General features: G+C 39.1%; 3 protein-coding genes and 2 non-coding genes across 6 annotated transcripts; 3 read left to right on the top strand and 2 right to left on the bottom strand.

The window, feature by feature from the left end:
- Positions 1–245: 245 nt before the first annotated feature.
- LOC103983355 (serine carboxypeptidase-like 35) lies at positions 246–3756 on the bottom strand. Its single transcript, XM_009400578.3, has 8 exons — positions 3438–3756; positions 2249–2356; positions 1964–2152; positions 1779–1867; positions 1220–1507; positions 996–1141; positions 755–847; positions 246–663 (listed from the first exon to the last, which is right to left on the bottom strand). The coding sequence occupies exons 1-8, from the start codon at positions 3688–3690 to the stop codon at positions 378–380; spliced, it is 1452 nt and encodes a 483-aa protein (XP_009398853.2). The 5' UTR covers positions 3691–3756; the 3' UTR covers positions 246–377.
- Positions 3757–4141: 385 nt separating this feature from the next.
- TRNAL-AAG (transfer RNA leucine (anticodon AAG)) lies at positions 4142–4222 on the top strand. Its single transcript has one exon. It is a non-coding gene; the product is annotated as a tRNA-Leu (tRNA).
- A 959-nt stretch (positions 4223–5181) lies between these two features.
- TRNAI-UAU (transfer RNA isoleucine (anticodon UAU)) lies at positions 5182–5255 on the top strand. The gene has a single exon. It is a non-coding gene; the product is annotated as a tRNA-Ile (tRNA).
- A 2710-nt stretch (positions 5256–7965) lies between these two features.
- On the bottom strand, positions 7966–9404 carry LOC103982416 (LIM domain-containing protein PLIM2b). The gene is made up of 5 exons (XM_009399335.3): positions 9270–9404; positions 8857–8956; positions 8655–8680; positions 8491–8580; positions 7966–8413 (listed from the first exon to the last, which is right to left on the bottom strand). Exons 1-5 carry the CDS (start codon positions 9402–9404, stop codon positions 8159–8161), a joined length of 606 nt encoding a protein of 201 aa, XP_009397610.1. The 3' UTR covers positions 7966–8158.
- A 144-nt stretch (positions 9405–9548) lies between these two features.
- LOC135611204 (myb-related protein 308-like) lies at positions 9549–14185 on the top strand. Of its 2 annotated transcripts, XM_065106685.1 has the most exons (4): positions 9549–9686; positions 12577–12775; positions 12947–13076; positions 13376–14185. In XM_065106685.1, exons 2-4 carry the CDS (start codon positions 12640–12642, stop codon positions 13947–13949), a joined length of 840 nt encoding a protein of 279 aa, XP_064962757.1. In that variant the 5' UTR covers positions 9549–9686; positions 12577–12639; the 3' UTR covers positions 13950–14185. The 2 variants fall into 2 exon arrangements, with proteins under 2 accessions (XP_064962757.1, XP_064962755.1); XM_065106683.1 differs by lacking the exon at positions 9549–9686 and having other exon boundaries at positions 12192–12775.
- Positions 14186–14281: the final 96 nt, after the last annotated feature.

The following is a 14281-nucleotide window of genomic DNA, read 5'->3' as shown; positions in this document are numbered from 1 at the left end:
TTTATAATGCATCGAAGAAGTCACATTGTGAAAACTCCTCCCGATGCTGACCTTCTTATAGAAATCTTTCGAGAAGCCAAATCCCCCCTCCATTCGACCTCAAGATTACCTAAATAGGTTGGCGTTTATATAAAAACCATATCGGAGCTACCTCAGCGCCGTTATAATGGTTCCTCTAACATCGCTGGACAAAACGCTGACTCAATTGTCAACCGTGCATCCCCTGAACAATAACTATATGCATATTTGACCACAAACAAAGCCATAAACATGACATTGATCAAATGTTAGCTTGACATAGCTTTTTCGTTCCTTTTAAGTGCTTGACAATCGAGAAGAACACCCAGTTTAGTCGGTAACGGAGCGGAAGATCCAAGTTATCCAAAGCGAGAAGATGCCAGAGATTGGTCGCCAAGGAAGTGGGAGAGTAGGGCGAGAGCACGGTCAGGGGCGAAGAGAGGTACCTGATGCCCCGCCCCCCTCACGGTGGCCAAAGTCAGCCCCTCCTCGTACTCCACCACCCACCCAGCCACCTCCTCCCTGTAGTACCAAGCCCTCCAACCCCCCCATCTCTTCTTCCTCTCTCCTCCTTTTTGCCGAAGCCTCATCTCGTTGACGCTGTACCTCGTCGACGTCACCGGCACCCTGGCATCGGTATCCCCACTGTCGACATGATTCAGGAAAGCCCATGCAAGTTGGTCAGCTGACTGCAGTAGCATCAATCCAACATATTTCAATGGCAGTAGTTAACTACCTGTAAACCCAGACTCGAAGTCCTGCTTTCATGAGCTTCTTTAGGATGGGGAGTACTGTGGGTGGAGAGTCATTCCACCTCCGTATTATTTCGCTGCTTAACAAAGAAGACAAATTTAAATGAAACATACAGGACACAAGTGAGTTTCATAGTTATACAGACTTGTTCCAAGAAATCAATGTATGCGAGATACAAGCAGCAGTTATACATGTTAATTTAGTTAACTTGAAATTAGAAGAACCTGCAAGAGGAGTAGGGGTAAGAGAGATGAGTGACATTGGCGTGCAGTGCCAGCTGCACATCCTCTCTGTTAAAATATCTCTTCACGTAATCCTCGGTGCATGGATCATATCCTGCCGTCGCCCTCCGCATGCCGTGCCACGTCTCCTGTAAGCAAAACCAACAACAGTGAGGAACATTGCATGGCGAGTCCTGCTCCAAACTGAGATCGCGGTAGGCACTGACATGCTGGGAGAAGAGGTGGGGGGCTGCGACAAGTTTGCTCGAGCGAGGGGATTTGGATAGCGAGGAGAGGCAGACCGGTGAGTAGATGCTGTACATGTCGATGTCCTGGAAGGCCCGCAGAAAGGCTTTGACGGCGGGCAAGCAGGCTTTGCCTTCCCCTGCTCCCTCGAAGGAGTTGCATTCTCTACGTAGAGAGGCGTGGAGTTCGTCGGAGATTATGGCGTGGCTCCAGGCGTACTCCACCATCCCTAGCTGGTCCGTCGCATCATTAAGCACTGCATTCCCGATCTTTTCCCTCGAAAAAAAATGCCAGTGTCAGCGTCAGTGTGACATGATTAGAAGTCCAAGTCTAAATAATAGAAGCGTCCAGCATTGTTTCTTTCAGCTGGCTGTATATTTTGTTAGATTGCATTGATACTTAACCTGAAGTCCACCGTATTAATACCATACGGTGAAGCAGTCAGCTTTTGTTACTTCCATTTTATTATGGTACTGTGGTAGTTGGAAATTTGTACTAAGGCCGATGTCCAGGTATTGATTTCATGATGATTTGTCTTACCATGAAGCCTCTAAGATTGATATACGAATCCTTGCTAGCTTTCTTGTTTCCTTCATGGATGAACTCTGCAAGCTGGGGAACATAGTGCCCTGAGAAAATGTGCGATGCAAGTTTAGAGTTCGCCAGCGTTGCTGACTCTGAGGAACACAAAGCAATTCACTACATGTAGAACAGATTCACTCTACCTGCGTAGCTTTCTCCTGCGATGAAGAACTCATGGGACTTTAAGTTTGGGAACTTATTGAACCAGTCCAGCAGAAAGGAGTGTGAATCCTGTGCAGTGATCCGATCGCCGACCTCCTCCAGATCCGATGACCTGTTGGTGTAGGAGAATCCTACTCCCACCGGAGCTTCGAGGAACAGAAGATTTGCAACTATACCAAGCAGAAAAAGAAAGGAGGTATCACACTAGACTGCAACTATTATTGCATGAGGAGAAAGTGGGAATGAGAGATCATGGAAGCACTTGCCCTTGTTCCAGGAGTAGGGATTGAGAGTGAGGTTGGGAGCATTGCTTCTGACCAAGAATGGCCCCAGCTCCTGTGCAGCTCCATAAGCAACAGATGAGCATCCAGGTCCTGTCATATATTACACCATAATTCCATCGACCATTACAGAATTTACGGATATAAGTTTACATTCATGCATCATGTCACATCTATCTCGATCGAGCTAATCTACTGTGCAGGGAAGGGAAGATCAAGGGATCATTGTGTCATTATTGAAGACAATCCATAGTCAAAACCCCTGTGCTAAAATTTAGGTGGAACCACAGTTAAGAATGTTGTACGCCTGCCACTTGAATGGCAAACGCATGCACAGTAGCTGCCAGTACTACTGAGGACAGCCGCAGAGTACCTCTGCAGGCTGCTTCATGGTAATTGCCTATGCAACAAAATTTTCTTGATAACCAAAAGCTAGATAAAGAATTATTACATTTGGACCACTATCAATTCATCTAAAAGCTCACTTGGATAAATGTGCATATCACTTAAATTAACTCTAAAACAGGATCATAAAAACACAAAGTTTGAGAGATGATGATGGCGGTAAAAAGTGTTTTATTTCATGGATTTAATGAAATATACAGTGTTACTCACTGCTTATTCTTTTTTGCTATTCGTCTTCTAATGTAAGGTTCTAAGTGGAGCATCCGCAAACAGCAGAGGAAAGAGGGAAGCATGAACAGAGTCTGACCACAGAGCCTAAATCCGTAGAAGACAATTCTGAGGTTGGACATGTTGTTTTGCCATGTTATCCACCCCTTTGTAACCTCATAGGAACTCTTTATGTGCTTGTTTTGTTAAAAAGAAACAAACAGAAAACAAAAATATTACTTGTTTTTGAAGTTCAAAAACAAGATTGGTGGTCATAAGTTTACTCTCTACTTTTAACATTGATCAAGAGTGATTTGTTAAATGTGTTTCTGTTCAAATCGGAAAACACTTCCAAATCTGCAAGCACGGTTCATGTGCCTACATCGTTTTCCCCACAAGGACGAAGCCAAAGAGGCCTCAAAAATATTCTCTGTTGCCTCTTGTGGCCAGACCATGATTTTGATTTGACATCATGGCATGAATAATACGATAGAAAGAGAAAACAAAGAATCTTTTTTTAATGTTGAAGGAGAGAAGAGAGGTTGGAAGGAACCGGACGTACCTCCATTGAGCCAGAGGATGAGAGGCTTCTCCTCCGGCTTTCGCTTGGCCTCGAAGAACCAGTAGAAGAGCGCCTTGTCGTCGCTTATCCTTACGTACCCGGCGTAGTGCCGGAACTCCACCTCCGGCTGGCCCGGGAGTGCTGTGACTCTGTCCGCTTCGCGCTGCGAGTTCGGTTCGAAGCCCCGAGCTGTGTCCATGGCGAAGGATGATATGAACAAGAAGAGAAACAATGACTTCTCAAGAACCGGCATTGCGGAAATATCTCCGAACTCGCTTTATGTCTGCGGGTGGAATAAGGTGAGGTGGCGCAGGAGAAAGTTTTGAGAAGTATATAAAGCGAGTGGGTGGTTAAGGGGTGATGGTGAAGACAAATGTCCCCCTTCATCAGTCTCTTAGGCACGAAAGAGACACAGAAACCAAGTAGGACAAACAAGGGCAGCAGCATTCTACGATAAAATTTTTCACGAAAATAAATATAGACATCTGATAAAACTTTCGATCCACGCTCACCGTAATTTATTAATTGAAATTAAAACCAATATGTAATATTTTGTTTCGTAAAAAATTCACTATTAACTATTCAACAGTGAAAATTATTACTACAAAATAGCCATTTATTTTGATATTTCTATAACAAATTAGTGTTTTGCTTGATATTATTATTACTTAATATAAGAAGACACTTATGTACATCTATCAGCTGTTGAGATGGCCGAGTTGGTCTAAGGCGCCAGATTAAGGTTCTGGTCCGAAAGGGCGTGGGTTCAAATCCCACTCTCAACATTGAAAAATTTAAATTTTATATAGAAACAAAATGAATTGTACTATGTTTTGAACTAGCTAAATAGACTTCTTGGCAAATGAGCCCTCGTCACAACAGATGTGAATACCTATTAAAGACAACTTATTAAGGGTTGTTGAGAAAGTTTGACTCTAATATTAATTATTATGACTTGATATGATGGGATAACTCATCTACAATTTTATTGAGTTCCAATCATTAATTAGCGATGACTCAACATCATCAAAAACCCCTATTTCATCTATGAATCATTTATTTTTATTTAAATCTTTCACCATATCGTATGTTAGGTCTTAATATCATTTAGCATATCAATTGCTGACTCAAAATGTTTAGTCTTAAGTTAGTGGTCTCCCCTTTATAATATTAAAGAATTTAAATTTTACATAGAAACAAAATAAATTGTACTATGTTTTGAACCAGACATAAGCCTGGTTAACCAGAAAATTACAGCCTAAACTAATTCTAAATGAACTTCTTGGCAAATGAGCCCTAGCTTGGATCGTCACAACAGATGTGGATACCTATTAAAGACAACTTATTAGGGGTTACAGATGTGGATACCTATTAAAGACAACTTATTAAGGGTTGTTGAGAAAGTTTGACTCTAATATTAATTATTATGATTTGATATGATGGGATAACTCATCTACAATTTTATTGAGTTCCAATCATTAATTAGCGACGACTCGACATCATCAAAAACCCCTAGTTCATCTATGAATCATTTATTTTTATTTAAATCTTTCACCATATTGTATGTTAGGTCTTAATATCATTTAGCATATCAATTGCTGACTCAAAATGTTTAGTCTTAAGTTAGTGGTCTTCCCTTTATAATCAATCTAAAATTTTATCTAAACTGATGCAGATTAGTAATTAATAAACCAGATATATTCTTACTAATAGTAATTATTATACAAAAATAATATAATATCAAGATCCCGTAGCTCAGTTGGTTAGAGCGTTGGTCTTATGAGCCGAAGGTCGCGGGTTCGAGCCCCGCCGGGATCAATGATATTTTTATATATTAAACGAATATCATCAAAACCAAACATATTTTTATAATTAGAATAATATATCAAAAGGCATGCACATTTAGTCACTTTACCCTTGTCTATCAAAAGTCATATATCATCATCCTTTATCATTGAAATCTCAATAATATTCTTGCAAGTACTTTCATAAATTAGATCAATATCATCAAAACTAAAAACATTCTTATAGTTAGATTAATGTATCAAAACTAATGCACATTTTGATTAATATATCACATTAATGCATCTTTTTTATATTCCAGTTATAGATTTAGATATGTGACTTTCTAGATTAGATTAACATCATGGAAATCAACATTTTTAAAATTAGACTAATATATCTATATATATATATATATATATATATATAACTTCATGATTTATCTTCTATTCAGACTTTAATCCAGGCAATTACTTATGATGCTGAGTACCTGACCAGGAGAAAGTTCTACAGGAAAAGCAGTTGATAAAAAAGAGTAACCACAAAGTAATGTAGTATAGACTGGAACACTAACCTGACTTGCAGCGACAACAATAGCAGCGGTGATTACATAGGCACCACAGCAAGCCACAAGAAGATTTCTCGTTCCTTTTTGGAGCTTCTCCTCTCCTCAATTGCTGAACAGAACTAAATTGCATTAAATGATACATCACATTATGTTTAGCAGACAAAATATAGCATCAAGATATGTATTAGCAATTTACATCGGTTATTTACCTACATCACAGAGAGCATTACTACCGTTTATATATGAATGAGTTTATTCACCACAGATTGGCATTAAACTTCTGGTACTTTCAACTATAATTTGTCGAAAAGAAAATTGCAACATAGTTCATGCATGTCAACCATTTCGGAGAAAGCGAACATGTTTCTGTTAAATTTTGATCACTACCAACTCAATCTAAAAGTTTACGGTATGCAATGGCTAATTGTCATAGTCCAACACTAGAATTGAATAAGAAAGTAGATAGGAAGCTAAAAGAACAACAAAAAAAACCACATGTTGCTCTCATACTAATCTTCCAAAACTTGAGTTATAGAACAGCTTCTATCCATGGCAATTAAGACATCACTACGGGCTTACGACAATATGCTATTCCAATACCATGTTTAAAATTTCAGGTCTCAGTTGTTGCAAAACAGCTTCTGTCCATGGCAATTAAGACATCACAACATGCTTAACACAATATAGAAACAATAGAAAATGTTGTGGTGCAGCAGTGGAACAGTAGGCAACAAAAAGCATCTCAGCACAAATGTCCTTATGCTGATATGCATCAACTCATAGCAACATATAGATTTGTAATTACAAGATCAGTCAGTACTCTCTTATATAGGTTGAGGACATGACATGCCCCTATCATGCCTGTGAGGATGTGGTTGAGTTGGAATTCAGTGATATAGGATTTAAAAGACTTTATCAAGTATAATTTTCAGATTAGGCTACTCTAATTGCAATCAACTTTTTGTATACAAACAGGTGTTTGTCAAAATCACAGCATAGTTAAACAATGGCTATATTAAAAGAAATGGCACAGACAAGAAATTTGAGTAAAAAAGGGGTCTTGAGGTTTCATGTTTGGGGATTTGAATCTGGATTTATCCCTTCGAAAGCACTGGAAAATCACTTTATATTTTCAGTCAGAGTGTCAAGGAAAACCTAAATATTAATGCTCTTAAGACAATACTGCCAAGCAAATTGGACCTCAAACCATAGAGATATCATCGGCAAGTTGCAAAACTCTCGTTTTGTTTTGTTCAGTTTGTAAATCAAATGTATATCCACAACTGTGACGGTCACAGTTGCTACTAAAATGCATGAACAAGAAACAGGTCGCGTTGATGGTCAAACAATATTCGACACACAAGAATCATAAATCCAGTTCAAATTAAGAGCCACTGGTTCTCTAACGAGTTCTTCCTTCGATATCACTGTAACAAATTGGAAAGCAGATCATGCAGCTACAATGGACGGCTAATGCTAGGCTCATTTCATTCACAATATGAGAAAAAAGAACATACTTTTAAGATCCGATGCTACACAGAATCAGGGCATAAGGCAATTCCTCCGTCAGTAAACCCAATATCTTGCTGATTAATTTTTTAAGGTGCTCGCTTCATGAACATAAACCTCTCATTCTTCTTTCAACTCGATTAGAAGTTGTCCGACCATGAACCAACAGATTTGCATTTGGGGTTCGGATCGAAACGAGGAGAAAGGCAAGGAAGGGGAAATCAAGATAGGGAGATCAGCAGCAAGTACCTGCGCGTTGGATTCGGACTGGCGATCGACGTTTCTGAGCCGATCGATGGGAGGAAGGCGAGAAGAGGACGCGCGACCCGGGAAGGCACACCGTCGCCAATTCACATTTCATTTACCCGCGCGTTGTTATTTATATCGCCAAGTCTCTTCGTGGGTCCAACAAGACGATTGGAACAGTACGGAAGCCCAATTAGATGGCCCATCAAAAATAGACGGGCTTTTCTGGGCGATTGCTAGCCAAGCTGACACTTCCACACTCATAGATATATAATTTATTATTAGCTAATAAGTGTTAACATTATTTAGAGTTATAATTGCTCATAAAATGATAGATAATTCACCCAAAAAAATGATTATAATGTTTATGCTAATATTATGTTGGGCATATTTGGTTATTTCAGATAAATAAATCATAGCAGATGCCTCCAATAATTCATGCATTCATCTGATAATTACATGACTCACAGGACCTTTTAGCAGCATGGAAAAAAGTACAAACATGTAAAAAAGGAAGTCGACCATTTATTTTCCTTGTCGCAAGTCTCATACGCATTAGAGCAAACACCCAGCAGAGACGAAGCTGGAAGAAGCCAGAGGGATCAAAGTTACATTTTTACGACTGCTCTTCCTCCTGCGTGGGTTCAGCCGCTGCCTCCTCGCTTGGTGCCTCCTCTGCTCCAGAACTCCGCTTCATCGACGCCACCTTGTTCAGGTGGTTGTAGCTCCCCTTCTCCTTGAACAATTGCGCGAAGTGGTGCTTGCAGTAGAGGATGCCATCGAGTGCCGCGTAGGACGAGGGCGTAAGAGTGCAGCCCCCGTGAGAGCACTTGAAGCAGGTCTTGTGGTATGATTCACCTTCCACGGTCAGCTGCCAAGACAAAGAACAACCATTGGAGTCCTTGTCAAGCTTACAAACTTATTACGGTTGTGGGGGATCATGCAGACCTTCTCCAAAGGGTACGCTGTCTTCTTGCAGCTAGCGCACTTGTCTTGGGTTCCTGAGAACATGGAGGAGACCTTGCTTGGAGTCCTTGACTGCAAAAGAGAATGGTGCCTTAACTTCATGATTAGCTAAGGAACAGAAATGAAAAAGGTAAGGATTAACGCACCAGTTCTTTTTCGCCAGACTTTGAACCTTGTATCATATCAGCAAATCCCACAAGGAAACAGTTAATGGTAAAGCTCTATACCAAATTAATGATGATCTTAAGTAGCTACCAACATAGAGTGCATGATTAGAATTGATTTCTTTCTGGTGTAGAAAGATGCATTTTGATATGCATGATGAGGAAAAAAGACAGTGGCTATTACTCGTTGGGAACTTCTTGGAGAAGCTGCCAGTCTCCTTGAAGAGCTGCTCAAAATGAGGCTTGCAGTAGAGGATGCCATCCATGGAAGAGTAGTTGCACATCTGTGAGAAAAATGAAGAAAGAATGATTAGTGTTTTTCACCTATAGCTAGCAAACACCACCAAGAAAGATTGATCTTCTAGAAAAAGGTCAAACTTCTTATATGATTGCACATTTCTTCTATTTGTATATGCATATATATGTTTCCTGAATGAAGTACATGAATGGTTCATCAAAAAATCAAATATATAAAGAACTTACAGTACTGTCCATCAGAAAACACTAAATAATATGAGAGATGCTGTTGCATGATACTTTATAGGGATTAAAGAACATTATCTCATGGTGTTTTGCAGGTTGGGAAATGGAACATACAGAAAGAGTTCCTTTGCAGTGGCTGCACTTGAAACAAGTCTTGTGATAAGGGACTCCATCCGCGGTCAAGAGGTCGATGAAATGGACAGTCTTGTCGCAGGCCTTGCACTTGTCCTGGGTGCCACTGAAAGACATGGTGACGATCCAAACAATGCCCAAGTTTTCTCGCAATCTCCCGAGACACAACCACAAGAGCAAATATCACAGGAGCTCTTGTGATGTTGTATCTGTCCTTCCCTCTCTTGTGTGCCACGAACGGAAGGTGAAAGGAGGGGGAGAGAGCAGAAGAAACCTGTGAAGAGTCAAGCCCTTTAAAGAATGAGAATTAGATCCTTATTTGGTGAAGGAAGATGGGAGTAAAGGTAGGAGAGAGGACCGGAGGCATGTAAGCTCTACACCACAGACCCATTCAAACAGGTGAGAGAGTGATGCTATTTGTTCTCTGTCTCTGCTAATCTGAGGACACCTTCTAATTTGACTTTATCATAATTCATGATTTCATCTCTGCTTATTTATGCATCTTTTTCAGACAATATTTCTCATCCTGCATGCATATTATTTATGATGAGTTATCAAACTCATCACGAGCTCAAAATTCTTATCATGGCAGTGCTTCAGTGTCTTTAAGATTAACCATTCTCTTCATCATGTGTTGTCAGATGATGCATGCTGGGCCTCACTCCATTCCATTTAATTACCAAATCAGTTGGAAAATTATATTTATGTTGACACCTAAACATGTAAAGACAATTGCATGCAGAGCCAATAGAAGCAGAACTGTGTATGCATGGAATTGATGCCCTTTTCTTGGTAGTTAAACAAGAGCAGTCTGTGGCATGTAGTTATTGTCTGTACTGTAAGGTATTTTCTTCATGATCAGTTTCATGTGTTTGACAGATACCTACTGAATCTTAATGATGAATGAGTTTTAACCATTATGTCTGAAACAACAATTAATTTGGTTATCTTCCGACAAAATGTGATGATATAATTATTGACTATGTGTACAACAGATAAGCTGTCCAGCTCCAGTGAATTAAAACAAAACTAGAATTTGACTTGGTTTACTTGTTTTCCTGGAAATCACAAACTAAAGCATGAACTTATGAATTTCCAGGACCACTATAAGCTAGTTTAGTTGATGTTCATGATCCAAATATTAAGGATGTCATGCGGTTTGCAATCATTATTTCATTCATGGCTTTTAAAGCTCTATGGAATCATTCCTTTTGTTCATACTTACAGAGTTTAATCAAGTCTAAAGGGTTGTTTGAGAATCTGGTGTGTTCATCATTTCATATTAATAACCATGGAAGTTTTGTTTAGCATTTAGATGGCAACCTCATATTGGCTGCTCCTCTTCATGGTTCAGTTATTAATAGATCGGTCTTGGAATTAATATAATCGAAGGTATTAACTCATGTCCATAAAGTCAACCTGTTCCTATCACTAAATTATATGTAGCATGTTCCTATATTCTTGGTCCTACAGAAAAGGACAAACTAGTGTGAAAGAAGAGCAGCATGATCTAAACAGTAAACAACTGTGTGGTTGCTGGTAGGTAGTGTCAAATGAGAGAATTAGTAATGGAATGGAACAAATCTTAAGATATCACATGGATCATATTTACTCTCTGTAAATGCTTGATCTTATGCTCATCATGGATAATCCAGACATTTTTCTATATTCAATCTATGTTCCAATCTCTATTTCTATATTTCACCAAATTCATATTTTATTCAATTTAAGTGGTGTTTCTTTCGGGTTTTGATGTAGTCTTTTGAAATTAGGTTCATGTTTTCTTGGTTGATTTAACTGTCTGTTATTTCTTTCAACTTAGACTGGATCTTATTTTTGTTTATGTTTAAAAAGGGTGAACCTAGTGCACGAAACTCTCACCAATGCAGGATCTGGGAAGGGTCAATATACGCAGTCTTATCTTTAAAAATATTAAAGAGGTTTTTTTTGTGACTCGAATCTTTATCTTTGCTTACGCTTGAGAAATAAAAATACAGTGGATATATCTACTTGTGTTTAAAATAAAAGATCTAAATGCATCATTTTTTTTTTGTGCAATTGTAACTTTGTGAAAAGTGCAGTAGCTGCCAGAGATACAATAAACTTAAGCCCCAAATGATCAAAATGATATTGAAATGCCTATTCTGGATCAGTAGTCCCCTGTGTAGTGTATGGTGAATAGAAAAGTGTATCATGCCTGCTATAGATACAATAAACTTAAGCCCCAAATGATCAAAATGGTATTGTAAAACCAGCAGTAATCTATTGGACTTCTTGATGTGAATTGTTGCCTTCTTATCTCTCTCAATAAACTTGGTATTTGTTACTTATCCAAGTCAATGACATCAGTTTGAAGCCTCTCAGGTCATTTAAAATCAGTTAGGAGAACCATCACCTATTAAGGCCCTGTATTGTACATGTTTCAGACAAATGAGCAACATGTGAAGTTTTTGATACTTACCTTTCCATGAAAAAGAGAGGACTAGTCTCTAGTCAACAAAGAATAACTTCTTGCAGGAAGGTAATTGAAGAGGAAAGCTGTCCATTGTGCTTGAGTCATAAACAAAGATAGTTCTAAATGCTGTATATTTTTCATCGGTCCTATTACATAGATTTCATTTGGAAGTTTGTCCATTTTTCCAAAGGGTTGGTGACTAATTATTCTTTAGTTCATGTATGATATCTTCAAAGACAACATAAGATCATTTGTTACTGAAATTTGACTCAGAGCTGTTTCTGCCAGTAAAAGAAAAGAAAATTGTGTTGCAATGTTAGAGATAATACATCGACTAAAGCAGTGAGTAATGTTTTCAGTTTAACAAAATTTATGACAAGAAAAAGGATCAGCAGTGAGAACTGCTAGAGAAATAAATGGTATAAGTTAGTTCTTGAGGGCACAAATTGTCTTCAAAGTAAATAATCTCAAGAATGGGCATATAAAATAGGCACAGCTTTACATTAAAATGCTTTGAACAAGTCTTACTAAAGTTTCAAAGATTCCAGAGCAGTTACATGTTTGATACCATTAAAATGCTTGTCACAAGTCTTTGTAGAATAAGGATCACCACAGCTGTGTTTCTCACAATGATTGTTAAATGATTACAGACCTTCCAAGGCATGCTTCATAAACCATTATTGAATCAGTGACCAATCTTAGTATTAGGCACAGCACAGAACAGTCTTTATCAGTAATTTTCCATTCTGTGCCAATTGTTTGACGGGCAACTCCCTTATTATATTCTCCAAGCTGCCTTTAAGTTTCAGACATCTCCCACCTATGGCATTGCAGAGGGAAGAAGCCAACGGCAGAGTCTTGCTGCAGTCTGGAGTCTCCAAAAGCCAGTCGATTGTAATGGGTTGCAAGATGTGCGAGAAGTCGAAGGTGAACCATAGGAAGGGTCTGTGGTCGCCGGAGGAGGACCAGAGACTGAGGGACTACATCCTTGCGCATGGCCATGGTTGCTGGAGCTCAGTTCCTGTCAAAGCTGGTGAGTCAATGTACTTAGAACTGCTTCAATGATATCTATCTGTATCGACGTACTTGACAAAACCACTCCATTCTATTTATCTCTCTAGTGAGGTCTGCTCTTTGCCTTGTTCAAAGAAATCATTTTATTTTGGTTTTACCGATGAATGATCAACATGCATTGCTTTTATAGGTTTGCAACGGAATGGAAAGAGCTGCAGATTGAGGTGGATCAATTACCTGAGGCCGGGACTAAAGCGCAGTGCTTTTACTCATGAGGAGGAGGCAATGATCATGAAACTTCATGCAATCATGGGCAACAAGTAAGCCTCCAGACTATGAATTGGATGGCCATTCTTCATTACAATCTTTTCTATAAACACATTCACTACGTAGCTAATGCTGGAAGATTAATCGACGTAATTGTAACTACAACAGATCATTCTGCCTGCAACCTATCATAGTCATTGCTAGTATGGAATCAAGCTGTTCCTTTATTAAAAACGAAATTATGAATCAAATTATAATTTGGTTGTGGCCTTCTCCATAAACTTATATGTTGCTGTTTGCTACTTTGAAAAATGCTGATGCCTCATTGAGATGTTTGAAACTGATGTCACAGGTGGTCTCGAATAGCGATGCATCTACCAGGAAGAACAGACAATGAAGTAAAGAACCATTGGAACACTCATGTCAAGAAGAAGGCGATAAAGATTGATGGATCAGCTTCTCATGACACCATGGCAAAATCTCTAGGCTCAGACGACCAATCCCTGAGGATGGAACAGTTCTTGGATGAGAATAATAGCCAAATCTTACTTTCAGAAACCTCAGCTTCGTTGGAATCATTTTCTCCAATTCCATGTCAGTCAATACTGAATGTTACCAATCATGCACAATCTCAGAGAACCCCTCAACCTCCCCTCCCCAAAGTTCTATTTGAAGATTGGCTACCAATGTTCAGCGACAATGGTGGGGTGAATCGCCGACAGGAATCCACCTCGAATTCTGAGGTTCTCAGTCCTCAATTTCTGCAGCTTGACATGATATCCACTGATGACTTCCTTCATGGATTTGAAGCTATAAGCAACTCTGGTGGATTAATTCAGCCGCACTATGGGCCTGTAGATCTTGTATCATCCAATGAAACTTACGCCGGATTCGAGTCGAACCACCACATGTTTGTCGATCTTTAAGTGAAGGTCATACACGTTCAGAAAACTCAAGAAACATTTCACATTTGTTTGACATTGATGCAGCAAAAGGCATTGGAACATGTGGTCAAGTCTTTGTTCTTGTTCTTCTCTCATTTGTTCTGTAGATGAATCTGATGGCATGCCCTGCTTTGTTCCCGTCTGAAATCGAAAACTAGTCAAGTTGCTTTTTGTATTTGGGGTAAGTAATCGAGTTGGATCAAGAAATCAACAAAAGATGAGTCCAAAATGAAGGATAACATGGATAATTTACAAGGAAGAATCAGAGATATCAACCTACTATTAGCTGCATTGTTTGAAGACTGTTGGTCTCT

The sequence above is a fragment of the Musa acuminata genome, chromosome BXJ2-4 (assembly GCF_036884655.1).
Source record: "Musa acuminata AAA Group cultivar baxijiao chromosome BXJ2-4, Cavendish_Baxijiao_AAA, whole genome shotgun sequence".
In the NCBI taxonomy this organism is placed as follows: Eukaryota; Viridiplantae; Streptophyta; class Magnoliopsida; order Zingiberales; family Musaceae; genus Musa; species Musa acuminata.
This window is presented reverse-complemented; position numbering and strand designations above follow the sequence as displayed.